Source organism: Marmota monax, unplaced genomic scaffold (genome assembly GCF_021218885.2).
Source record: "Marmota monax isolate L192 unplaced genomic scaffold, Marmota_monax_Labrador192_F-V1.1 WCK01_AAM20220418_F8-fsc00072, whole genome shotgun sequence".
Classification (NCBI taxonomy): Eukaryota; Metazoa; Chordata; class Mammalia; order Rodentia; family Sciuridae; genus Marmota; species Marmota monax.
Genome location: NW_026692356.1, coordinates 9,072,595 through 9,097,419, shown reverse-complemented (window position 1 = coordinate 9,097,419; position 24,825 = coordinate 9,072,595). Strand labels below are relative to the sequence as shown.

Below are 24,825 nucleotides of genomic sequence, written 5' to 3'. Positions count from 1 at the left end.
CCTCAGAAGACAGTATCCTATTCTTGGAAGTAAGTCTATGGAAAGCAATCACTTAGCCCCAGAGACTGATCCTGATTCCTGGGGGAAAGCCAGTCAGGCTCCTCAGCCATAAACAGAGAATTAAGACTCAATTCACAAAGGCTGAAGGCCCTGGGTTCCCAGCTAAGCTAACGCCTGAGGACTGTGATGTCGTGACCTTAGGACATGGCTGGAAGAGAGAACAGAGTTGCCGGAGAAAGGCCTAGACTGAGGGCTCTGCTCTGTCCTTGTCTGGCTGAGCAACCAGGGCAAGTCACTCCCCTAGCCGAGGCCAGCTTCATCCTGAAATGGGGTGAATGGTTGCCTCTCCCTGATTCAAAAGTTTGTCAGGGTGCTATGGAAAAAAAAAAAAAAGACAAGCATGAAAGCTCTCTATGACATTAAAAAGAAAGAGAAAACTTCACAGCAAAAGAAATGAGAGAAGAGCCAGGTATAATGGTGCATGCCTGTAATCCCAGCAGCTCAAGAGGCTGAGGCAGAAGAATCGAAAGTTCAGAGCCAATCTCAGCAATTTAGTGAGGCCCTAAGTAACTTAGCAAGACCCTGTCTCAAAATAAAAAATAAGGTCTAGGGATGTGGCTCAGTGGCTAAGTGCCAATGAGTAAAATCCCTGATACAAAAGAAAATGAAGAAAAAAAAAAAAACAATCTACAGAATGAAGGAAATATCTGCAAACTATACATCTGACAAGGAGTTGATACCCAAAATATATAAAGAGCTCCAGAGAGTGGGGTTGGGGGCAAAGAGAATAGGAAAGAATTAAAAAGAAAAACATTTAAAATTAGATAGTAGGCTGGGCGTGGTGTTGTACACCTGTAACCCTTGAAACTCCAGAGGCTGAAGCAGAGGATCACAAGTTCAAGGCCAGCCTCAGCAACTTAGCAGGACCCTGTCTCAAAATACAAAATAAAAAGGACTGGGGATGTAGCTCAGTGGTTGAGTGTCCCTGGGTTCAATCCCCAATATCAATCAATAAATAAATAAATAAGAAAAGAAAGAAAAATAAGAACAAGAAAGCCTGGTTTCCATACTTGCCGCCAGGACAACCTTCCAAGAGCAGACTGGTTCTAGTTGAGAGTCCCTCAGGGCTCTGATGCTTTCAATGGCTCCATCTTCAGTGCAACCCCATCCTTTGGTTCAGTGGCTTCAAAGGCCCCAAGCAAACCACGTGAACAGCTTGCTAGAGCTTTCCACTCACTTTGAAGCCTCCCAGGAGTTACTCTTCCCCTCTGAAGAAACAGGTAACTGCCGCGTCAGCTGAGGGGTGTGCATTCCCAGCTGCCCTGGCTGTGTCTTCTGAAGTTGCAAGGACAGCTGAACAATAGGCACAGCGTGCTCCCCTCCATCAGGAACATTAATCACAGATTTGAACTACATCCTGATCTTGGAAATTTCACCTAAGGGCAGGAGAAAGGATAATTAATTGCATTCCACCAGAGCCAAGGCTGTACATAGGAGCTCAGTTCAAATAGGAAGATTAATTGGGAGAAAACTGATACATTCTCCGTGAGGCATCTTCATAGAGGCGGGTCAGGCTCTCCTGGGTGCACTGGGGAGCCCACACCCTCACTGCTTGGGCTCATTCCCTCCCAAGGTAATCCTGTGTTATCAATTAATAACTATTTATTTGGTTTAATAAATTATTGTGTATAGCTGGGTATGGTGGGCTTGCCTGTGATCCTAGTGGCTTGGGAGGCTGAAACAAGAGGATCACAAATTTGAGGCCAGCCTCAGCATCTTAGTGAGGCCCTAAGCAACTTTGCAAGATTTTGTCTCAAAATAAAAAATAGTGTTGGAGATATAAATCAGTGGTAAAGTGCCTCTAAGTTTGATCCCCAGTACCCCCCTTCAAAAAAATTTCTCTCTAGTGGCAGAATTCTAACAAGACTCCCAGATTTCCAGGGAGTTCTTGTATATAAACCTTTGCCTGAGTACTCAGTCCAGTGCCAACTGGATCTGGTCCTGAAGGGATTTGCAGATATAACTAGATGCCAGTCAGGTGACCTTAAGATAGGGAGATAGGTTAGGTGCCTGAGTTCTGTAAGGCAGAGTTTTCTCCAGCAGGACTCAGAAACTGAGGTCAGAGTTCAAAGCACAGGAAGAACTCGACTGCCCCTTGCCACTTCAAGAGGGATGGTGCCACATAGCAAGGAATGAGAATGACCTCTAGTAGTGGACCCTGATAATAGCCAGCATGGGAAAAACAGAAGAGTGAGGGGAATAAGGTGTTCTTTTTTGTGATTTGTGGTTCTGTGGGTAGGTCTGCCAAAAGGGAGGGCTGACCTGCATAGGGGATCTTTAACCCCATGCATTTCCTCTTTAGTTCTCAAAGCGACAAAAGTAACAGAACTACTGCCTCTGGGAACCTGGGAACTCTGCCAGAAGGCTAGAGATGCAGATCCTACCCTGCACTTACTTACTCAGTGAGGAACCAGGGTATGGCCCCACGAGCTGCTTAAACAGCCCTTCAGGTGATTCTCATGTCTACTCAGTTTTGACAGCCTCGGGTTACCAAATCACTACTTAACGTGACCATTTGTAAAACATGACAGAAGGAAGTAGAGGTTGGGGAGAGGGTGTTGAGCCTGACTGGCCATTCTTGTAGCTTACCTGCAATTCCTAGCAATTATGTTAGATTTTAAAAACACCACTTTGATGTGCTAAGAGTGCCTTAGGAGCAGAGGAATATTCAAATCAGTATCCATTAGACTGAGAACAGAAATGTCAGTGGGCACATTTCAAGGTTTGGTGAGTAATGGTGAAATTACATGGTTTTGTGACTCATAGTGTATTGTTGAAGAAGCCTCGGGATATATTCTCTTCTCTTTCCTTTCTTTCTTTCTTCTTTTCTGGTACTGGGGATTAAACCCAGTGGTGCTTTACCACTGAGCCACATCCTTAGCCCTTTTTATTTTTCATTTTGAGAAGACATTTCACTAAATTGCTTAGAGTCTTTCCAAATTCTGAGGCTGGCCAGAACTTGCAATCCTCCTGCCTCAGCCTCCTGAGTTGATGGAATAACAGGTGTGCACCACTGTGCTCAACTTGGTGAGATAGTCTCCATTTAAAATGGCTTCAAATATTTTTTTCCTGGCCTGCAAATTAGGGGAACTTTCCCATCACCGTGTCCACCTCCCTCCAGGACTGGCTGTGAGTAGATGGGTCTTCAGCCCTGGCTAGCCCTGAAGACTACTCAGTTCTCTACTGCCTGCCCATCACAGGGTAAATCTGCTGAGGTTGCTCCTTCCAGGAAAAATCTGTGTGCTGTTATCTGAACAGGGAAGAGAAAGAAGCCAGAAAACAGTTACATTGTTCTTTTTCTTCCACATGGAATTAAACAGATTCAAAGTAGAGAGATCAGAACACAATAGTCTGACCTGTTTTTACTCACAACTTTTCTGAAACCACATGTGTAGGTTTTTACTTACCAATAACCAGCTCTGGATCCCAGACAGACAGCCTACAGTCCAATCCAATTCTGACCCAGCCTGAAGTAAGATGCCACAATTTTAAGAGTTCAGTCCCACAAGACCCAAGGAAGTATTGGTACCCAGCTTACCCACACTTCTGTCCAACTTGGCTATAAACTTCCCATACCCATCAGCCTCGCACCTTTCATTTCATGTTTAGTTTTGCTAGAACAGCTCATAAAGCACAAGAAATCATTTTGCTATTAATTACTCTGGTTTATTTTAAAGGACACAACTTGTGAGCAGCCACCAGGAAGAGATGCAGAGGGCAAGGTAAGTGGGGGTGGGGCAGGAGTGTCTATGCCCTCCAGGTGTTTACCAATCATGGAGTTCTCTGAATTCCCTCTTTAGGGTTTTGAATGGAGGCTTCACTGACTATGCATGATGGGTCAAACCATTCATTGATGATAATTAAATCTATTTCCAACCCCTCTTCCCTCCCCTGAGGTCAGGGGCTTGAGCTGAAAGTTCAACCCTTTCTTTAGGCCTTAGTCTTTCTGGCCACCAGCTCCTATGCTGAAGCCACAGTTCCCAGTTCTCACACGAGCATACAAAGGACACTTACCACTCTGGAAATTCCAGGGGCTTTAGAAGTGTTGGGTCAGGAACTGGGATCAAAGACGGAGTACCATATATATTTCCTCCTGTATCACACCAGCCACTTTTCCCTGTGAACAAGTGAGTCCTCAGGGGCAAGGTGCCAACTAGAAGGAATGAGACCCACCCATGTCAGAGGGCAGTACTCTGGCTTTACTATGACAGCCACTGCAGCACATCTGATATGTGTGTTCTGACCCACTCTTTATCTAGACCAGGTGGCTTTAGATAAAATTTGCATTCTGTGGCTACCAAAGTCCCTGGAGCTAAGTCCACATTCACTTGACATTATAATTCAGCCAGGGAAAAGGGCAGAGGAAGCTGATCACATCGATAGCACTGAATCTGGGTCTGGCCCCAGGAAAACCCACTTCCTGCTCTGACACCCACATTCTCAATGAAGGTGGTCTGAGAGCACATGACCCAGCTTTCAAGTCCAATCCAGGCCCAGGAGGCAATGTTTGTTCAGAAGGCCCTGCAGCTGTGTTCCAGGTTAAGTAACAAGACACTGTCTGAGGCCATATTACTTCCTTCTTCATTGGCATTATCTGTCTTCAAAATGTAGGGAAAGTGGTGCACACCTCTAATTTCAGTGACTCAGGAGGCTGAGGCAGGAGGATCGTGAGTTCAAGGCTAGCTAAGGGAATTTGGCAAGATTCTGTCTCAAAATAATAAAAATTTTTGAAAAAGGGCTGGGAGGGATGAGGATATAGTTCAGTACTTGTCCAGCATGCCTGAGGCCCTGGGTTCAATCACCAACACTGGAGAGTGGGGAAGTAGGGGTGGTACCACAGTGGTAGAGAACACCTGGGTTCAATCCCCAATAGGCAAAATGCAGGGGAGTCATGTCAATGGTTACCCATAAAACATCACAGGCTAAGAAACCAATTCTAATAAAAAAGAAGAAAAATGCCACCAGGCTTACTGGCTGTAACTTTCCAACTCAGCTCACCAGGATGGTTCTTTTTTTTTCACTACGTGGAGAGTGGGCCAATTGCTGTCTACATGGGCGTTTTAAGTATAAGATGAGGACACTATTACTAACATCACTTCTTCAAAGTGCAAAATATAATAGCACTCCTCACAGTAATTAACTTAATTACCTCTTAACGGACCCAAAAGAGGATCTATCTTTGAGACATTTGGGTCCCCCAAACAATAAGACATTTCCTCAGGTGCTGGCCTTTACAAAGGCAAAATAAGTCATAGGGTGAAGGCGACCCCGCCCTCCCCGCTGAGCCCCAAGTGACACTAATAATTTCTCTTGATGGATTTATTGAACCCCAGAGAGGGACTGTTTCAGGCTCTGGGGAAAGAGTAGTGACAAAAGAGAAAACAAAGATTCCCCTTCGAGGGTCTTACAAACAAGCAACTGTCGGGGTGGCAAGTGCCAGGGCAAGATGCAGAGCGCGGGGACAGTGCTAAACGGCAGAGGAAGGTTACCCATTAGAAACTAACGTCCTTTCTGGGCTGCTCCCGCCAGCCCTCTAATTTGAATACGAATTAACCAGCCATTTGAGTCCCCTGTGCCCGTCTTCTGGGCCCAAAGAACAGGAAGGTAACAATGGGATAGAATTCCCCAAGTCCCTTTCCAGGATGACCGCCCGAAGGAGACTATGAAAGTGCTGGTTTTCTTCCTGCGCAGGAGGGTGCCTTCCGTTTATGGCATCTGCAAAGACTGGCAGCAGCTCCAGGGCCCCAGCGATTCCGCCTCTGGGGTGTCGTTGGGTCAGGGCGGGACCCAGCGCCGTACCCCCGGCCTCACAGCGCAGCCCGCAGGCGTCCCGAGCGCACTGGTGAGCGCACTGGTGACGCCTCCCGCCCTTCCTGCTTCGCCGCGGGGCCTCCTCCGCGCCGTGACGCGCCAGGCTTTGACCAAATATGTCCCTTTCTCCTCCCTCGTCTGCCCCATCACCCGCAAGCACCCCGAACCGCGAGTTGCCGTTTGGACGTAGGCTTGCCTGTGTGTCGCGGGCCAGCCCCGCGGGGAGCGCCCCCTGCGCGATGCCCTTCAGGAAAGGTAGGGTCCCCCCTGGAACACCCCGCGCTCTGCTCCGGGGACCTGCGCGGCGCCTGCGGGCAAAGGCGGGCTCGGGTCCCCGTCAGGTGCGGAAGCCCAGCTCTCTGGGACAACAGCCGTGCAGGGGCTGATGCTGAGATCCGCGCCGCCCTGTCCCCGCGGGTCCCACTTTGTCCCCTCGTTTCTGCACTGCCCCTCCAGCCATGCCTTGGCCCTTTCGCCCCCGCACTGTCCTCTTGGCCCCTCACTGTCCCCTCCGGCGACTCTGCGGCGACACCACGTGCCGGAGCAGGCGGCAGATAGCGCCGGGAGCGAGTCACGGCACTTTCAGCGAATCCTGGAATCCCGCTGCTTACAAGTCCTGAGATGCAGACGGAATAGAGGTCGGGAATTTTAGGGTACTCGCTGCGGACGGTCGATTCTGGTGGCTGGAGCTGTGCGGCTTAGTGCAGCTTAGAACTGGGCTGCGGAGGGGAGGTGGCCGTTCGGGTGCAAAGCATATCTGTGCCAGTCCGGTCATTGCCCTTTCTTGCCTTCAGACCCGGGGAAATCTACCTACGCTCAGTGTCTTCCTTGGCAAAAATGAGCGCACGAAGAAGGACGGCTGTATAAGGACCGGGCGACAGGGCACAGAGAAGTAGACCAATGCCCCAGTGAGGTCAGCCTGGCAGCCGCAGGCAGTACTCATCTCGCTCTGTTTCTATGGGCGCTGTGTTCTGCCATGGCCCCTGCATCTGGACTCACTCCCTGTGAGTGACTGCCAGAAAAGCCCAGAAATGTCTGTAGGCTCCTGGCGAGGGTCGCCTGTGTATTTGGCCCCATTTTACAGGTAGGGCAATGGAGACCCAGTGACTCCCTCAGTCACAGCTTAGAGCTGGGCTGGAAAAGGTGTATCAGGGTGAAATTAAAAAAAAAAAAAAAGAAGAAGAAACATGGTGTTAGGGTAAAAGAGAAAAGGAATACAACCACAGAGCCACCTTCAGGGCACAGCCCAGGGATAGATGTGGGGAGCAGCAGAAGTGCCGGAAGAGGGGGGCTCATTTCATATTCAAACTAGGTCTGTGTGACTCCTGCATTTTCTTTTTGTGTTGGGAGGAGCTTGGGCTCAGGTGACCCTTTGTCACTCAGGATCCAAGACTCTCCACTCTTCTGGGTACATTGCTGGTGGGAACTCAATGAGTTCTGGAACTGTGTCCTGTGGCTCTCTGATCCCTCCACCCAGCTTCTTTGTCTCTCATAATTTGGGTCAGTTGTCAGGTTAGTTAGTGCTTTGGTTGCTGGGAAGCTGTACTGGCCTTTGTCCCTTAAGCAGAGGGTACTAGGGTACCATTGTAAGCTCCTGGCTGTGAACAGGGCTGACTTACAGTCCCTGGAGATAGTGAGTTAGGGGAGGTGGTGAGAAGGCAAAGTGCCGGGCAAAGAGCAGGGGTGGAGTTCTGTCCCATCCTCAGTCAGCTGGTACATTTAGGCCCACTGTGGCTGAACTCAGTGTCTCCGTTGTTCCATGTGTAAGGGGGCCAAGAGACAGCCTGGTCTCTTGGCTGTCCTGAGGCTCTCAGAGTCCCTGCCCTACCTCATTAACTGCAGTGTGAAGAATCACTTGCCAAGGAGTTCATCACTTCTCTTGCTAGCTTTGTGCTGTGGTTGCTGGTTGGCAAACTCCTAGAAGGCAAAGATATCTGTTCACTTGTCACAGGATTTAGGGGTTTGCCTTATGAAGATGTCACTTTATGACAGTACATCTTAGTGTATTATTATATTTCACAGGTCAGAACATGTGCAAACTGCCCCCTGAGTTAAGCTTTGCTTCTGTTTGTTGTTTTACTGAAAAGGATTGCAGCATGGTGAGGAAAGGATCACCTTCCCTTCCATGGATGCTACTTCCTGAAGATCCTGGCATGTAAGAAACAGTGTTTGCTTGGAATCAGTGCTATCTGAGTATTTCAGAAACTCTGGTGTGAGCCAATGCACAAATTCTGACAGGCTTTGAGTTGGAGGTAACGTTTCCCAGATTGATTGAGTGGTGAGCTCTTATTTAGCAAGTGGGAATTGCAGGGAACCAGGGTGTGGTACTCTTGGTGTCCTGATGCACTGTCCTCTGAAGCTGCCTGGAGGGGACAGAGCCCATTGTGAGAGGGAACACAACACCCTATCTCTGTGCTGTTCAGAAGATGGGGAGGTATCTGTGTACATACTCTTCTATGCTTTTTGAGTTTTGAGCCATCTGAATATATTAACTATTTAACATGTGATTTAAAAAAATAGGAAATGAAAAGACTTTGCTGCCCTCCTCCCAAAAATCAGCCAGATGGAGAAGGCTTCCTTAGTGGGACAGAAGCCCAGAAGGGATGGCTGCTAATCCCTTCTCTTGCAGCATTTCTGTGTCTTGACAAGCCTCAGACTTGGGATCAGCTTTGTCAGGGGCCTGGCAGAAAACACCAAGTAACGGGCAAGCTGAGAAGAGCTGAATGAAGGGCATATTACAAAGGACTGGGGAATGTATAGGGAGGCCCCAGGAATTACTGTAGAACCCAGAGCATTCTGCCACAGGTCTAAAATGTTGAGGGGCAGAACAGTTACTGAGGACAGCTGCCTGATGGGAGCCTTCTCAGAGAATGCAGGCAGCTTATAGGCCAAAAAGTAGGACTGGGAGAACTGACACCCATACCTTATCCTCTGCCCCTCTGATCTCATGGCATTGACAGTGAGAGGGCCAGAGCCTGATGGTGTTGCCCATACAGGTTAGCCTGCTGGGACATGGTGCTGGATAGTGGAAAGTGGATCTGGTGGGACAACAGATAATCACTCAAAGATCTTAGGTCCTGGCAAGGCATGTTGGCACATACCTATAATCCTAGAGACTCTGGATGCTGAGGCAGAGATGAAGGCCAGCCTGAGCAACTTAGTGAGACCCTGTCTCAAAAAATTAAAAGGACTGGGGATGTAGCTCAATGTTTTAATCCCTTGTCCCAGGGAAAAAATAAAAAAAAAAATAATTATGTCCTGTGCCTTGCCTTTGGAACAAATCCAATGAAATCTACTGAATTTCATTAGAGCAAAGTTGAATGAGTGTATCCTATCTCATTCATTTATTTTTTTCATTCATTCATTCTTTTTTTTCCCACTGGGGATTAAACCTAGGGGTTCTTTATAATAAAGTAATTAACCAGCCCTTTTTAAAAGATATTTTTAATTTTGAGACAGTGTCTTGCTAAATTGCTTAGGGTCTTGCTAAGTTGCTGAAATTGGTCTAAATTTGCAGTACTCCTGCCTCAGCCCCCCAAGCTGCTGGGATTACAGATATGTGCCATTGTGCCCAGCTCTCATTCCTCCACTCTCTAGATTGAGCACTTACTATGTGCCAGCATGGGCCAGACACTGGGTGAACACAGAAATATGGGGTCCCTACCTTGGAGTTCATCTCTTATGTTCCCCGACAAGTGCCAGGAAGAGTTATTCAGAACACAGAAGTTCTGAGTAAAAAAGGTCCCAGCTAAGGGGACTGGACTCTGGATTGAGAGGGATGTGGCCCTGGTCAACCTCACTGGACTGTTGCAGATTGTGGTTCTGGTGGCTGGAACTGAGCCAGAGGGACTTAAACCTGGTATTCTACTTTTCCAACATGGACCAAATTGCTGTGGTACATGCTAGGTAGAAACCGTATATTCGGAGCAGAATAAATGGCAGCAGCTGGAATCGAGCCATGTTGCCCTTGCTCATTTAAGGCTCAAGCAGCAGCTCTGGAGGAAAGATGACAGGACACCGTGTTCAGTGCTCACTTCTCTTACTGGCTGGTCTCCAGGGTGACCTGGGCTGCAGCTGGAAGGAAGGGTGCCTCCCTGGCTGAGCTGACTGGGAGAAGTGGGTCTCTAGAAGTTGATTCAATTGGTTTGAATACCAAGAAGTTCATGTCCTGACATGAAATATGAAAGAGATTCGAGAGTTCAAAAAGGAGCAGGAAGCATATCAGCTAGACCTAGAAGGAAAGCCATAAATGTCATGATTCAGTCTGGGAGGCTGTGAGGGAGGCTGAGGCACTTTGTCCTCTGTGAGAATTTTGCCCCTTAAAAAATGAATCCAGTGGATAGGTAAGGCTCAGCCTGGGGACAGGGGTCTTGAGGTCTTTCTCAGGTCTAGAGTTCTATAAAAATGTCTTTGGACAATGATTTTCCAAGTTTTCTTGTATGTCCTCACTGTCAGAAGGAAAACATAGAATAATAGCTGAATGTTCTAATATTGTTCTAATAATAAGAAGAAATAAAACTAAACTTAGGTGAGTGCTGGGAACAATGCAAAGTACTTTATGTGTTTCCATTTACCCACCCACCCAGCAACCCTCAAAAATTCCTAGTATTATTGCTTCCATTTGAATGGTAAAAGGAGACTGAGAGACATTAAGTAACTTGCTGAGGTCCCTCAGCAAAATCATGTGATAAAAAGAGGTGGGGCTTAGACCTCTTATTTTGCCTTTTCAACAAGGATCACACTGCTATGACACAACACAACATGACATGACATGTGATATCAGGCAGAAATCATTTACAAGAAGTCCGCCAATAACAGTCACTTTTTACATTAGGGACAAGCAGAGAGACATTCAGACGCCTCAGTCTTCTGGATCAGTGGGAAGTGCATGCAGATGGAAGCAGACAGAAACAGCCCCATGTTCTGCTTCTTCCCTGGCAGGATGAGAGGGTCCCCAGGCACTGCTGTCATAGGTGCTAAACTCATAAACCCAGTTGGGATATTGTGGAGAATGAGCCATCCGAATGTCAAGGCCATGGCTACACGATGCATGCAATACACCCTTTGACCACAGAGGTTCCATGGTTGCCAAGGTAGCATGAGGGACAATAAGGTGACAGTGTCATCTCCAGGGATGTAGCATTTCTGGAATTTTCGAAGGCCAGATGCTTGCAACAGGAGCTCAATGAAAGCTATGCCAACATTTTTGGACCCCAAAGTAGGACTGTCTTTTTTGTTTCCTCACTGGTACAAAGAGCAGATCCTGAAAAGACATCCTTGAGGAGGGAGCCAGGCCAGTCGCTGATTGTCTCACCCCTTTCCTGGGCCCTCTGCAGTGCCAGCTACTGTCCTCCACTCTTTTCCTTAGTAGGGTATGTTCTGGGGACTCTTTATTCTCTCTTGGTGTCTAGGAACCTGCTGGCCATGAACTGGGCTCCTTGGCAATTTCAGAGACTTTCTGTAACACCAACTTTGACATGCTCCCCTGGGAAAGGGTACCAAGGAATGATATCAGCTTTGGGAGGGCACCTGACTACCCAATTTAGCCAGGTCCTTTTCAGATCAGGGCCTTCTGTCTCTAGGTTTCCTTTCTGCTGCTTATCATCCGAATTCCCTGAAGACAATGTCTTTCCAGGACTTTAATTATTTAGCTGTGCCCACCTAACATTTCCTCATCACTGTGAAGTGTTCAGGTAGGTTCCTCAGTGTCTAACAGTGTCTAATACCTCCACTGTGTGTGCTGGCTCACCTGTTACTTCCCTCCTCAGACCCAGCCCACCTTCCCAAGTGCCTACCATATTTCATGCTGTATTACGTGCACATACAAATCCATGCACATACACATGTGCACACTTTTAAAAATATATTTATTTTTTAGTTGTAGGTGGACACAATATCTTTTTATATTTGTATGTGGTGGTAAGGATCGATGCATGATAGGCAAGCACTTTACCACTGAGACACAACTACAGCCCACATGTGCATACTTCCGACTATTCCTGAAGACCCTTCCTAAGTCCACATCTTTTCTGACACCTTTTCTGTTTACTCTAAGCATATGGCAGCTCTTGCAAGTATATCCTATTCCATAACCAGAATTTAACATTCATTTGTTCTCAAAATGCTTCCTGCATCCAGTTTTGTAAGCTATTTGAGTTGGGGTCCCTACCTCATATGGGACAGGTGGTAGTAGTGAGTGCTTCCTAAACTCTATACTATGTTAATCTTGATTAATCCATCAACAACTCCATTTTCTTTTGGAATGGGTAGCTGCATAGCCAAGTTAGGATCCTTAGAAGCCCTAAATACTGTGTCATGTCCCCAAATGTAATTTAAAACAAAGACAATGTCAATAAAAGGAGATGTCAAGTTCTAAACGACATCACTATTTGGTGCCACCAGCATGAGCATGGTCAGCATGCTGGTTAATTCAGACTTGGGAGGGCTCCTTCAGGTAGGTTTCTTGTAGAGAGCTAAAAATACAAGCTGCTCATGTAGTCCTCAGGAACTGCAGATGTCTGAAATTCCCAGGAACTGCAGATGTCTTTACATTCCTTTCACCCCTGCAGTGAACTGTCTCTCCCTTAATTTCCTAGGCCAATGGAAATTCCCTGGGTAAGGCCGCCTCTTCATCTGTGATCTAGTACCCAGCATATAGACACTAGTGGTCTTCGTGTTGCCTCAGTATCTGTTGTTAATGCCCCTTGGGGTTGGAAGGCTTATCACTGTGTTACCCATCTTTCCCATCTGAATGTATGTAGATGAAACTGGAAATAAATACAGGGGAGATAAGCTAGTCAACTCAAGAAGGGCAGGGGGTGCTGGGGCTGGGGTTCAGCAGTAGAGCACTTGCCTGGCATGAGTGAGGCACTGGGTTCGATTCTCAGCACCACATGTAAATAAATAAAATAAAAGTCTATCAATAACTAAAAAACGGGGGGGTGGATGGGGATGTAGCTCAGTTGGTAGAGTGCTTGCCTCGTATGCACAAGGCCCTGGGTTCAATCCCCAGCACCACCAAAAAAAAAAAAAAAAAGAAGAAGGGCAGGGGACCATAGAGGTGGTGCCAGCTACTTGGGAAGCTGAGGCAGGAGGATCACAAGTTCAAGGCCAACCTTAGCAACTTAGAGAGTCCTGTCTCAAAATAAAAATTAAAAAGGGACTGGGAGTATAGCTCATTGGTACAGCATCCCTCAGTTCAATCCCTAGTATTGGGAAGAAAGGAGGAGGAGGAGGAAAGAAGAAGAGAGGGCACAGGCAATGGGGTGAGGTCATGCCTGTTCCTCAACACCAGCCCTTGTTTGCTCTTCTGCAGGAGTTGTGTTCTGAGGGAATGAAAGAGCCTTAGAGTTTGTTTGTTTGTTTTTAATTTCATCTGCCCAGCATAAGGAAGGGCTCCTGGGTGACCAAATGTAGAAGCCACTCACTCATTCCACAGGCCCATGGTCATGTTTGCAGATCAGTCAGTTTACAAGTGCATTAATCATTTGCCCTTGTGGGACAGTCCTGGAAGCTGCTCAGGCAGGTCAGCACAGGTGGTGGAAGCTGTGATGCGCCATGAGAGGCTGGCTGAAGCACTGGGGCAGTGTCAGGAATGTATACAAAGGTGCCATGGTATCAGGGAGCAAACAGTGGCTTGGGAGCCAGAAAACCAGGTTCATCAGCATCGAGTGTCAGTTGGGTGATCTCAAGAAAGCCACCAAGGTCACTGGCCTCTGTTTACCCATATATCAAAAAAGGAGGTGAGCTAAGATTCCCTTCAGCTCTGACTCTGACTTGGATGTTCCCTAGTTGTTTGGATGCTTGTTAAATACACCAAGTGTCCATCCTCCCAACTTCGTGGCTAGACTGCAGGAGACAAAAGGAATTCCATTTGCACCTGTCCTCCAAAGTCTTTGTCCTGGGCACCTTGGCCTGGTATCTGTTGGCATCTCCAGGTGAAAGGTTAAGTTCTCAGGCAAGTGGCAGAAAAAGAGGTCATGACTGCTTTGGATTCCATGTTCTTGTCTGGCTTTGACTTGAGCACTGAAATTTACATGAAAAGGGCATCTGTTTGGTCAGCTTTTCATGGCTATAACCAAAAGACCTGGCAAAAACAACACAGAGAAGGAAAAGTTTATTTCAGTTCCCGGTTTACAGATTCAGCCCACGATTTGCTGGTAGCTCTGGCTCGAGGTTGGGCAGAACATCATGGCGGAAGGATGTGGCAGAGGGAAGCAGTTCAGGATATGGCAACCAGGAAGCAGAGAGAGAGTCCTGCTCACCAGGGTCAAAATATAAACCCCTGAGTCATACCGCTGGTAACCTACTTCCTCCAGGCACACTGTGGCTGTCTATAGTTACAACCCAGTGAATCCATATCAGTAGGTTAATCCACTAATGAGGTTTCACCTCATAACTAATCATCTCACTGCTGAAAATTCTCACATTGTCTCCTCACATGGAAGCTTTTGGGGGATACCTCATATCTAAACCATAACAATGTCCTTGCTGTGACCTGAGCACATTATCCATGTCTCTCTTACTAAGCCTTGTGGAACTGACTTTTTTTTGTCAGGCCATCCCAAACATAAATCTATGGTTCTTCAAGTGACTTCACTGCAAAGCATCTTTTTTTTGCCTTCAGTTCTGGGGATTGAATCCAGGGGCACTCTACCATTGAGCTACATCCCTGGGTTGTTTTTTTTTTTTTTTTTTTTTTTTTTTTGAGACAGAGTCTAGTTAAGTTGCCTAGGCTGGCTTAGTACTTTGAACTTTTAATCTTCTGGCCTCAGCCTCCCAAGTTGCTGGGATTACAGGCCTCACCACTGTGCTCAGCAACAAAGCATCCTTTGATAGACTCACAGAGTCTAAAGTCATCTAGAAGCATGTCCCACTTGCCTTCCTTCAGGAGGGGATGACTATGCACTTTTACAAATGGCTGGAGGAAGAGATTTAATTACTTTTGAAAGTTGGAAGCCTTAGTGTTTTCTTTACATGCTTAATTTGTAGGTAAATTGGAAAATGCAGAAAATGAAGATGAACACAAAAATTGCTCATCTTTTATGACCTGCAGAGGAATAATCCCAAAATTTCCTGCTGGATGATTAAGACAGTGGAGGGGAACAGCACTGAGGAGGGCAATGGAGGATCAGCCTCAATCTGTTGACTGTCCCTCTTCCTGTTTCCCCCAAACCTGTGTATGGCTCCTGACTGTCTTGAGTGCAGGGTCTGAGCATGGCAGCCAGCTCCAGTCCAGAAACTGGTGGAGGAAGCCAAGGGATGTATGAAGAACAGAAGGGTCAGGGGGTTGTCCTGCTGCTCCTGGAGCGGCCTCTCCAGATGTTCTCCCAAAGGCATTCTGATGTGACTGCTCTGCAAATACTTCTCTGGCCTGAGGGTTAACTAACTTTGTCAGAAAGGAGAGCCCCTCTAGCCCTGTTCTTGGCCAGATGGATAATAAGTGGATTTTCAGAGGCACCAGGACCCTTGTTTTGGCTCTGTTCCCTCACATGCCTGCAGGCTGAGGTGCTACTGGTGCTTTTTCTTTTCTTTTTTCCTCGCAGTACTGGGAATTGGACCTAGGGGTGCTCTACCACTGAGCTACTCCCCAGCCCTATGATTTATTTTGAAAGAGGGTCTCACTAAGTTGCCCAGGCTGGCCTTGAACTTGCAATTCTTCTGCCTCAGACTGTGTACAAGGTGAGAGTACCGGCTTTAACCTGATTACTGGCTCTGCTGGTATGAATTCTGCTCTCTCCCAAGATACTGGTTTGGTGCTTTGACTGTCTGCTTAAGATGTTGACCCTGGTGATGGGATCCTGGAAGCTCTCCCCTTGATGATACACAAGCCATCCTAGAGGCTTGTCCAGTTAAAGGGGTAGAGAAAAAGTCTAATCAGTCAGGGGGTGGTAAACAGGAAGTTGAGTAGGTACCTCAAAGGAAGTATGGACTTTGAAACAGGAAGAGAAAAAGAAGATCTGGCCTGGGCACGAGATGACAGAGTTTAGAGAAAGGTTTGCCCTGTGACTGACAATGTGGCCAGATGCTGGCTTAGATCCATGGGTGCCAGACTCCTGAGGCTCTTGTTCTGTCTGTACATTGTAATCAACTGGAAAGCTTTTAAGGGAGTTCAGTGCCCCAGAAATTCTGATTAATAGTTGGATTGATGCTTGGACAAAAAAGTTTCATGAAATAATACTTAGACTATATAATACACTCTGACATTTTCTAGTTTATTTAATTTCATTGAAAAAGAGGCTGCTTCTATTCCAATAAATTGACTTCAAGAATGCTAATGGACTATAACCCACCATCTGAAGCTACTCTTCTGTGTGTGCTAATTCTGCAGAGGCTGGGAGCTATAATCTCCCTCCTCGGGCTCCCCTGCACCTAGGGCTCTGTGTGATTTAGGTCTGTGGCAAGTTCTGGAAGGTCCAAGGGAGATGGAAACCCTGCCAGAGAGCTTTGCTGGCCAGCACTGCTGTGGAGGCATCTGACCCTCCTGGAAGCTTTTTTTGTTTTTATTAGTTGCTCAAGACAATACAATGATTTTGACATATCATACATTTGATTCAAATAGGGTATGAATTCTCATTTTTCCACATGTACAAATTGCAGGATCACATTGGTTATACATCCATGTATATACATACAGCAATACTAGCGTCAGTTGTATTCTGCTGCCCTCCCTATCCCCCCTCCCCTCCCCTCACTATTCTCTATCCATTCTACTGTGACATTTATCTCTCTCTCTCTTTTTTCTTCCTTCCCCCTCACACCATCGTATATGTATTTTGTGAATCCATGAGGGTCTCCTTCCATCTTCCATGCAATTCCCCTTCTCCCTCCCTTTCCGTCCCACCTCTTTTCCTTGTTTCGTGGTAATCTTCTTCTCATGCTCTTCCTTCCTACTCTGTTTTGAGTCACCTCCCTTATATCAGAGAAGACATTCTGCATTTGCTTTTTAGAGATTGGCTAACTTCGCTTAGCATAATCTGTTCTAGTGCCATCCATTTCCCTGCAAATGCCATGATTTTGTTATTTTTTAGTGCTGAGTAATATTCCATTGTGTATAAATGCCACATTTTTTAAATCCATTCATCTGTTGAAGCTAGGAGCTAGGAATCAAACCAGAGACTCTGCATCTAACAGAAGAAAAAGTTGGCCCTAATCTCCATCTCGTGGGGTCGGGCTCCAAATTCCTTAATAGGACACCTATAGCACAAGAGTTAAAATCAAGAATCAACAAATGGGACATATTCAAGCTAAAAAGTTTTTTTCTCAGCAAGAGAAATAATAAGTGAGGTAAATAGGGAGCCTACCTCCTGGGAACAAATTTTTACCCCTCACACTTCAGATAGAGTGCTAATCTCCACAGTATACAAAGAACTCAAAAATTAAACAACAACAACAACAACAAAACAAATAACCCAATCAACAAATGGGCCAAAGATCTAAACAGACACTTCACAGAGGAGGATATATAATCAATCAACAAGTACACAAAAAAAATGCTCACCATCTCTACCAATCAGAGAAATGCAAATTAAAACCACTCTAAGATACCATCTCACTCCAGTAAGAATGGCAGCCATTATGAAGTCAAACAATAACAAGTGCTGGTGAGGATGTGGGGAAAAAGGTACACTTGTACATTGCCGGTGGGACTGCAAATTGGTGCAGCCAATTTGGAGGGCAGTATGGAGATTCCTTGGAAAGCTGGGAATGGAACCACCATTTGACCCAGCTATTCCCCTTCTTGGACTATACCCAAAAGACCTAAAAAGAGCATACTACAGGGACACAGCTACATCAATGTTCATAGCAGCACAATTCACAATAGCTAGACTGTGAAAGCAACCCAGATGCCTTCCTGGAAGCTTTCTGAACCAGGCTGTCACGGGAGGGAGCCCTGGATCTGGGTAAAGTGGGAGTAGGTACCATAATAATCAGCTGTTTGCAAGGGCCAAACTTCCTTAGGATATTTACAAAAAGGAATTTTGTGAACACACTAAGAAAAGGAAGGTTATAGATAAGTAGCTGAGAAAATTTGGTAGAAAAAGTAAGAAACACAACAGGAAGCCACTCTGCTTCTCTTTCCTGCTAGTGCCTACCCTAGTTAGTGATGAGACTGAAATCACTTCCCTAAGTTCTGCAATCACTTGGCAAATACTGCTATGAATTGGGTGTTTCCCAAAGTCCCATATTTTGAAGGTTTAGTCCCCAGCTCGTGGTATTATTGAGAGGTAGTGGGGCCTCGGAGTGAGTTAAGTCACTGGTGTGCCCTTGAAGGGGTATCGGGACCCCAGCCCCTTCCTCTTCTTATCTTTGCTTCCTGGCTGCCATGAAGTGAACAGTTCCTTCCCCTACATGTTCCACCATGATGTATTATGCTGCCACAGTCCAAGAGCCACAAAGCCAACTGACAATGGGCTGAAATCTCTGAAACCATCAGTCAAAAATAAACCCCCCCCCCTTTTTTTTTTTTTTGGTGTTACAGGGGATTGAACCTGTAGGATCTCTATCACCGAGCCACACCCCCAGCCCTTTTTATTTTTTTTTTGCAGTGCTAGAAATTAATCCCAGGGCCTCATGCAGGGTAGGCAGATGCTTTACCAATGAGCTGTGTCCAAAGCCCTTTATTTTGAGACAGGGTCTTGCTAACTGCCCAGGCTGGCAACTGCCTCAACCTCCCAAGTTGCTGGGATTATTGGCATGCACCACCAGGCCTAGCTAACCTTTCCTCTTTATAAGCTGAGTATTTTTCACAGCAACAGAAAGTTGACTAATACACCTACTAATGGCAAGTAATCCAGGCCTGGGTGTAAGTGTTGAGGACATAGAAGTGAATAAAACAGATAAACTCCCTGGATGACCAATAGTAAACAGACAAGCAAGTAAATGCAGTGTGTCCAAGTGCTGGAAAAGAAATAGCAGCAAGGAGGCGGGAGAGGGAGAAGGAGCATGGGGGTGGGAGGGCTGCTATTGTGAGTAGGATGATTGCTGCCAGGTGGCAAATAGGCAGAGACTGAAGGGAGGAAGTGGACAGTGTCCCAGTAGGGAAGCGTGAGGCAAAGGCCTGTGGCTGAAGCAGGCAGACTGAGCACTGGAGGTATCTGTGCAGCAGCAGCACAGTGTGTGTGGGAGCTGGGTGGATGAGGGCTCAGGGAGGTAGTGGGCAGGTCATTTAGGTCCTCATCTGCTATGGTAAGGCCTTTGCTTCTTACCCAGAGGGCAGTGCAAAGCCCTTGGAGGGCTGTAGTGGAGATATAACATGAACTAACTTGATGCTGTAAAACATTACATTCATGGTTATTCTCCTGAGCACAGATTATAGGGTGATGGCAGTGAAGCAGGGTGCGCAGGTGGGAGTCGCTAGGCATCATGCAGATGAACAGTGATGGTGGCTTTGATCAGAGATGACAGTATCTATGGGAAGAATTAGATGTGGGATGAGAGGGAGTGCATCAATATGAATTTTAAAGATGCTGAGAACACTAGTTTCTTTCTAAACAGCTGCACAAGAATTGAGGTGGCATACTGCAGAGCAGAGAGACCCCTTGGCTATAAGGGCAGCAGCCACTTCCTCCATCCATCTTTGGTGGATGCCTTGAAGAGCCTGTATGAGGTCACTGTGATTTCCCTGAGCACCAGTTCAGGGTCAGTGCATAGTTCAAAAGTACTGGACTCAGCAAACAGTCTTCCAGAAAGATCCACTATGCTGTGGGACAATTACCAGACAGACTTCATTTTAAGTAGAAAGTGGCCCCTAGGCTGGGTCCTAGCAGTGTACAGTGGTGCCTCAAGTGGTGGAAAAAAGGTGGGTGGGGAGGGAGGGAGGGAGAGAGAGAGAGAGAGAAGAAACTAGTTTTCAAATTCAGGGCTGATGATCACTGCTACACATAAGAACCTAGGAAAGTTCCTGTGTAGTTTATTTATAGGCACTGAGTACGATATCATCCAATGTGGGAGGAAAGCATTTACTAGGTTTCCCAGATTCCCATGTTTCTGTGTACTGACAATTAAATTTCTGTTCTTTCCTCCATTTCTATAAACTGTGAAGGGCTCCATTGAGGTAAAGGGTAAAACCCCCCTCAGGAAGGCTTCCTGAGTCAACTCAGCCCAGCCTGGAGCTGACTAAGCCTCCAAACTGAGTGACCAGTTTATTCTGGTTTCCAGGACTCACCATATTTTAGCACCAAAAGTCATAAGTTCTAGAGACCCTTTTTTTCTCAGGCAAACCAGGGCAGTTGATCACTTTGACCTCCGGCTAACCCTGTGCCACAGACTTGGTGACAGCCAGATGTCCTGTCTTAGAGAATCAGTTAAAAACCTCATTCATCCCTCATTGTTATACAAAATTACATATAAGAGGATGTAAGGGGAAAGGGAAAAATAAAAACAAGGGAGAGAAATGAATTACAGTAGATAGGGTAGAGAGAGAAGATGGGAGGGGAGGGGAGGGGGGATAGTAGAGGATAGGAAAGGTAGCAGAATACAATAGTCACTAGTATGGCAATATGTAAAAACGTGGATGTGTAACCGATGTGATTATGCAATCTGTATACGGGGTAAAAATGGGAGTTCATAACCCACTTGAATCAAATGTATGAAATATGATATGTCAAGAGCTTTGTAATGTTTTGAACAACCAATAAAAAAAATAAAATAAAAACCTCATTCATGATTGAAAAATAAAAAAGAAAAAAACCCAAGTTAATTTTATGGCTGTGGACTACCAACCTGAAATTATGGAAGATATTTTCCTAATCAATTTTGCTAGACGGGATTTATTAGAAAAATCAAAACAAGAATTTTTATCATCAACTTATTGCTTCATAACAACAGCAAAGTAATCTCAATCTGTTTTCTTTGTGAAAAATTTAGACTCGAATGTCATCCCTTTATAATAAAAATGAGTCAGCATGCACTCTCTCAGACATCAAATCTGCTATTGTCACATCATTTCCTGTGGCCTAGACATAAATGGAGAATGATAAAGGGAATTTACTTCAAGCTGAAATCATGTTTTGTTTAAATCCTGGATTATATATAAAAGCTTTTTCATGGAAAGCATTTGAATGATGTGAAAAGGTTATACTGTCACTACTGCTTTACAGGAAATAGATGTCTTAACTGTATAAATTTTAAAAAATCCATTTTGGAATGAACACCAATAAGTAGCATACACGTAACAGTAAATCCTAATCCATGTTACAGAAGAGCCAACTCTACTTAGCAATGAGACAGTCCTTTTTCTCTACGAGGCTGTGTACTTTCTCTGTTTTTATAACAACTAATGAGTGACTGTTAATGCCTTTTGAAAACTAGGCAGTGAAAAGTAAAAAATTTGAATGTCATAACATTTGAGTTTAATAAATAATAAGGAAATTTAACCTCTTTAGTGATAGGAAGATGAAGATCAAGACTACAATGAGAGACACATTTGTCCCCTATTTGGCTGGCAGAAATGAAAAGGTGAGATAATTTCACATGCTGGAGAAAATGTGGGTTAAAAAGGTCCCTTATAAATTGTTAGTGGGAGTGGAAGTTGAGTACCTTGGAGATAGTTTGGTATTATCTTATAAAATTGAAATTCACATATCCTAAAATCAGCAATACCATTTGTAGGTGTAGGTGTGTTACTGAGAGAAACAGATGTTAGATGTGATGTTCATAATAATAATAATAAAAACCACCTTGACAGGAGGATAAATAATTCTTGGTATGTTAACACAGGGGACATTTGTTTATATTTATTTTGTAGTACTAGGAATTTAACTCAAGGATGCTCTACCATTCAACTATACCCTCAGCCCTTTTTTTATTTTTGAAATAGGGTCTCACTAAATTTTGGAGGCTAGCCTCAAACATGCCATCCTCTTGCCTCACCCTCCCAAGTAGCTGGGATTACAGGTGTGCACCACCATGGCCTTTATTATTTTTTGCAGTACTGGAAAATTGAACCCAGGGGCGCTCTGCAACTGAGCTACATCCCCAGCCCCTCTCCCCCCTTTTAAATTTTTTTTAATATTTAATATTTTTAATATTTATTTTTTAGTTGTAGTTGTACACAATATCTTTATTTTATTTATTTATTTATTTATTTTTATGTGGTGCTGAGACTTGAACCCAGGGCCTCATACATAGTAATGAGCACTCTACTGCTGAGCCACAATCCCAGCCCCTCTTTAATTTTTTATTTTGAGACAGGGTCTTGCTGAATTGTCCAGGCTGCCTCAAACTTGTGATCAATCCTCTTGCCTCATTCTCCTGAATACATGGGATTACACGCATGTGCCACTGCACTTGGCTTGCACCAGCATTTTAAAAAAGGAAAAGCCACCCAATCCAGGAGACATGCCTTTAAGGAGATGGAAAATATTTTAATGCCAGTAGTTGGCATTCTAATGTAAAGAAGAGCTTTCCTCCCCATCAACATTTTGACATGTTAATTTTGTTATTTATAATAGTAGTTATATTATCAGCATGGACTCAAGGATTCTAAAAATTATTGTTCCATGTGTTACAATTTATTTGGGACATTATTCCTTTTGATGCTCAAATTGTTCCAAATTTGGCAGGGAGCTTCTTCGAGCTGGCTGTCGTGCTCTTTTGGAACATCCTCATCATTTTTTGAGATCCCCTTTATTTATTTATTTATTTGCGGTACTTGGGATGGAATACTAGGGTGCTCTATGACTGAGCTATATCTCCAGCCCTTTTTAATTTTTGTTTTGAGAAAGGGTCTTACTAAGTTAACAGAGCTGACCTAGAACTTGTGATCCTCCTGACTCAGCCTCCAGAGTCTCTAGGATTACAAGGCATGCCCACCATGCCTGGCATTAAGCTCTTTAATTCCTGGTGCAATCAGATGTTGCAGGCTTGACTTGCACTTCCCAGTCTCAGCCGTGGGATCAGCCACTCCTCAAAGAATCTGCTTGCTTTTAGTGGAAAATGAAACTTAGAAGCCAGGATCTGGGCTTTCTTGTTTCTGGAATATCTTTGCAGAGGTAGAAAACATATTTTTAAAAAACATAAATTCACTTATTAGAACAGATAAATAAATCTTGACAAAGTAAAATAGTGTTAAATTCATACTGATCTCTTATTCTAGTTCTCTCCTTTCCCCATTTCATAACTGTATTTCCTTTTTTTTTTATGTTTTCCCTCGGAATATTGTTTTCATCTTGGATCTCCTTTGCTGCTGGCTGTATTCATTAGAAAAATAACATTCCTCAGGATAATAGCTGACCCCCACCCCAATGAAGGATGGCACTGCGTAGAGAGAGATCACACATTCAGTGCGTTCTTCCTGGGACTTTATAAAATATGCAGACAGGAGAGTCTGCAAGTATTACTAGCAATATTTTATGCTCTTTCAATTATGGCATAATAGGCGTATATAACTTTGATAACAAAAAGGATACTTCAAGGCAAAATAAAAAAGAGAAGCCTTCACAGATTGAATGTCAACCCTTAGGGCCTACCTATACTCCTGCTGGGAGTCGGGCATCGCGGGGAGGGAGATAAAGAAGTAAAGGAGCCCACCAAGGACCAAGAGATGGGGAGAGCGCGGGACGCTCCCGCGGGAGGTCAGGACGCCACCTGTTCAGGGAACCTCCCCCATGCTATGGAGATCCTGAGGCGCCCCCACCAAAGTCTCCCGCGATGAAGTCAGGGGGCCTCACTCTGCTGCACTGCAAAGCAACCCTTCCGAGGTCAGCCGAGGACTCGCGGCGGCGGCAGGAAGGGGCGGGGCCTGGAAAGGTTAATCCGCGCGGATTGGCTGCGGCGCGCTGTGCACGAGCCAGTCATGGCGCGCCCCACCCCGTCGCGGTCGCGCCGCACGCCGTGTTCACGTGCTGCCGCTCCCTGCCCGGCGTGCACCGCGCCGCCTGCCGGCTCCGTGAGCACGGCGTGGACCTGGAGCGGGTCTGGCCTTCGCGCCCGCCTCCTGCGGTCAGGTGTTTTCCTAGCCGGGGGGGTATTTTCTGGGAACCCTTGGGAGCGACTGTGCTTTGTAAACACTATTTAAAATGAGTCAGGCAGGTGCCGCGTCCCCGAGTTGGGTGGGGCCAGGATGGGCGTGCGAGCCTGCGAAGAGGAAAACAGTTACAAGGAGTTTCTGTTGTTGCGCTGGGGCGTCTTGGACCGGGGAGGTTGCGTAAGAGCACGGAGTTTGTTTATCTTCGGTGTGAGAGTAATACAACTGTTTGGCACCAGGGTCGTGCGCATCCGCGGCTCGTGGACACGGTGTTGTGAATAACATCCGTGTAAACCACCCACTGAGACTGCCGGGAAGACGCCTTCTGAGGATGGGGGCCAGAAAGCACAGCTGTGTTCTGGGTGCAAGTTCTGAGAACCCGCAGACTGCTCCTAGCCTCTGGTTTGCGGTCCAGACCCCCGCCAAGGACCTAGAATGAATTGGGTGTGTGGCAACACCCTAGCCTTCTTAAAGAGGGTCTGAAGTTGATTTGGGGAGAGTTACTAAGTTGGGGAGGGGTCAGGAAATGTCACGTGAAGTGTGGTTGAAAGAAGTGGAGATGTTTAACCCAGACAAGGCAGCACTTGGGGACATGTGACCTGTGTCTGCTAGTATTGGAGAGACTGTGTAAATAAGAGGTTAGACTAATCTCAAGAGGTTAGACATCTTGTTCTCCCTCTGGACAAAACAGATTTTTAAAATTATTTTACAAGAGGTGAATTTGAGGTCAGTTATAAATACTGAGTAGAAATGAACACTTGGGAAGTTAGATCCTGGAGCCAGGTACTGCTAGATGTTTACATTTATTAGCGAGAGAATAGTGGAGCTGAGATTTCATCTGCCAAACTCCAAAGGCTTTGCCTTTCCAGGATGCATCTATTTTAATAGAAGAAGTTACTTTGTGAATAATGAAATAGCAGAATGGTTTCTGGATTGATGAATCACACTGTACTGGAGGATTTGTCTGCCTCTGTTAACCTGTGTGA

General features: G+C 45.7%; 1 protein-coding gene, 1 long non-coding RNA gene and 1 other non-coding gene across 7 annotated transcripts in view; 2 read left to right on the top strand and 1 right to left on the bottom strand.

Annotated features, from left to right (window-relative positions):
* Positions 1-5,982: 5,982 nt before the first annotated feature.
* The window catches only part of Pfkfb3 (6-phosphofructo-2-kinase/fructose-2,6-biphosphatase 3), an 85,641-nt gene continuing 66,798 nt past the window's right edge, over positions 5,983-24,825 (top strand). For all 4 annotated transcript variants that reach the window (XM_046442377.2, XM_046442373.2, XM_046442374.2 and 1 more), the window contains exon 1: positions 5,983-6,126. In XM_046442377.2, coding sequence (XP_046298333.2) covers positions 5,988-6,126 — 139 coding nt within the window. In that variant the 5' untranslated portion in view covers positions 5,983-5,987. The remainder of the gene's footprint in view (positions 6,127-24,825) is intronic.
* On the top strand, positions 12,819-12,891 carry Trnat-cgu (transfer RNA threonine (anticodon CGU)). Its single transcript has one exon. It is a non-coding gene; the product is annotated as a tRNA-Thr (tRNA).
* Positions 13,222-23,593, bottom strand: LOC124091343 (uncharacterized). 2 transcript variants are annotated; one of them, XR_006851336.2, is made up of 3 exons: positions 23,343-23,593; positions 22,625-22,855; positions 13,222-13,957 (listed from the first exon to the last, which is right to left on the bottom strand). It is a non-coding gene; the product is annotated as an uncharacterized LOC124091343 (long non-coding RNA). The 2 variants fall into 2 exon arrangements; XR_006851335.2 differs by lacking the exon at positions 22,625-22,855.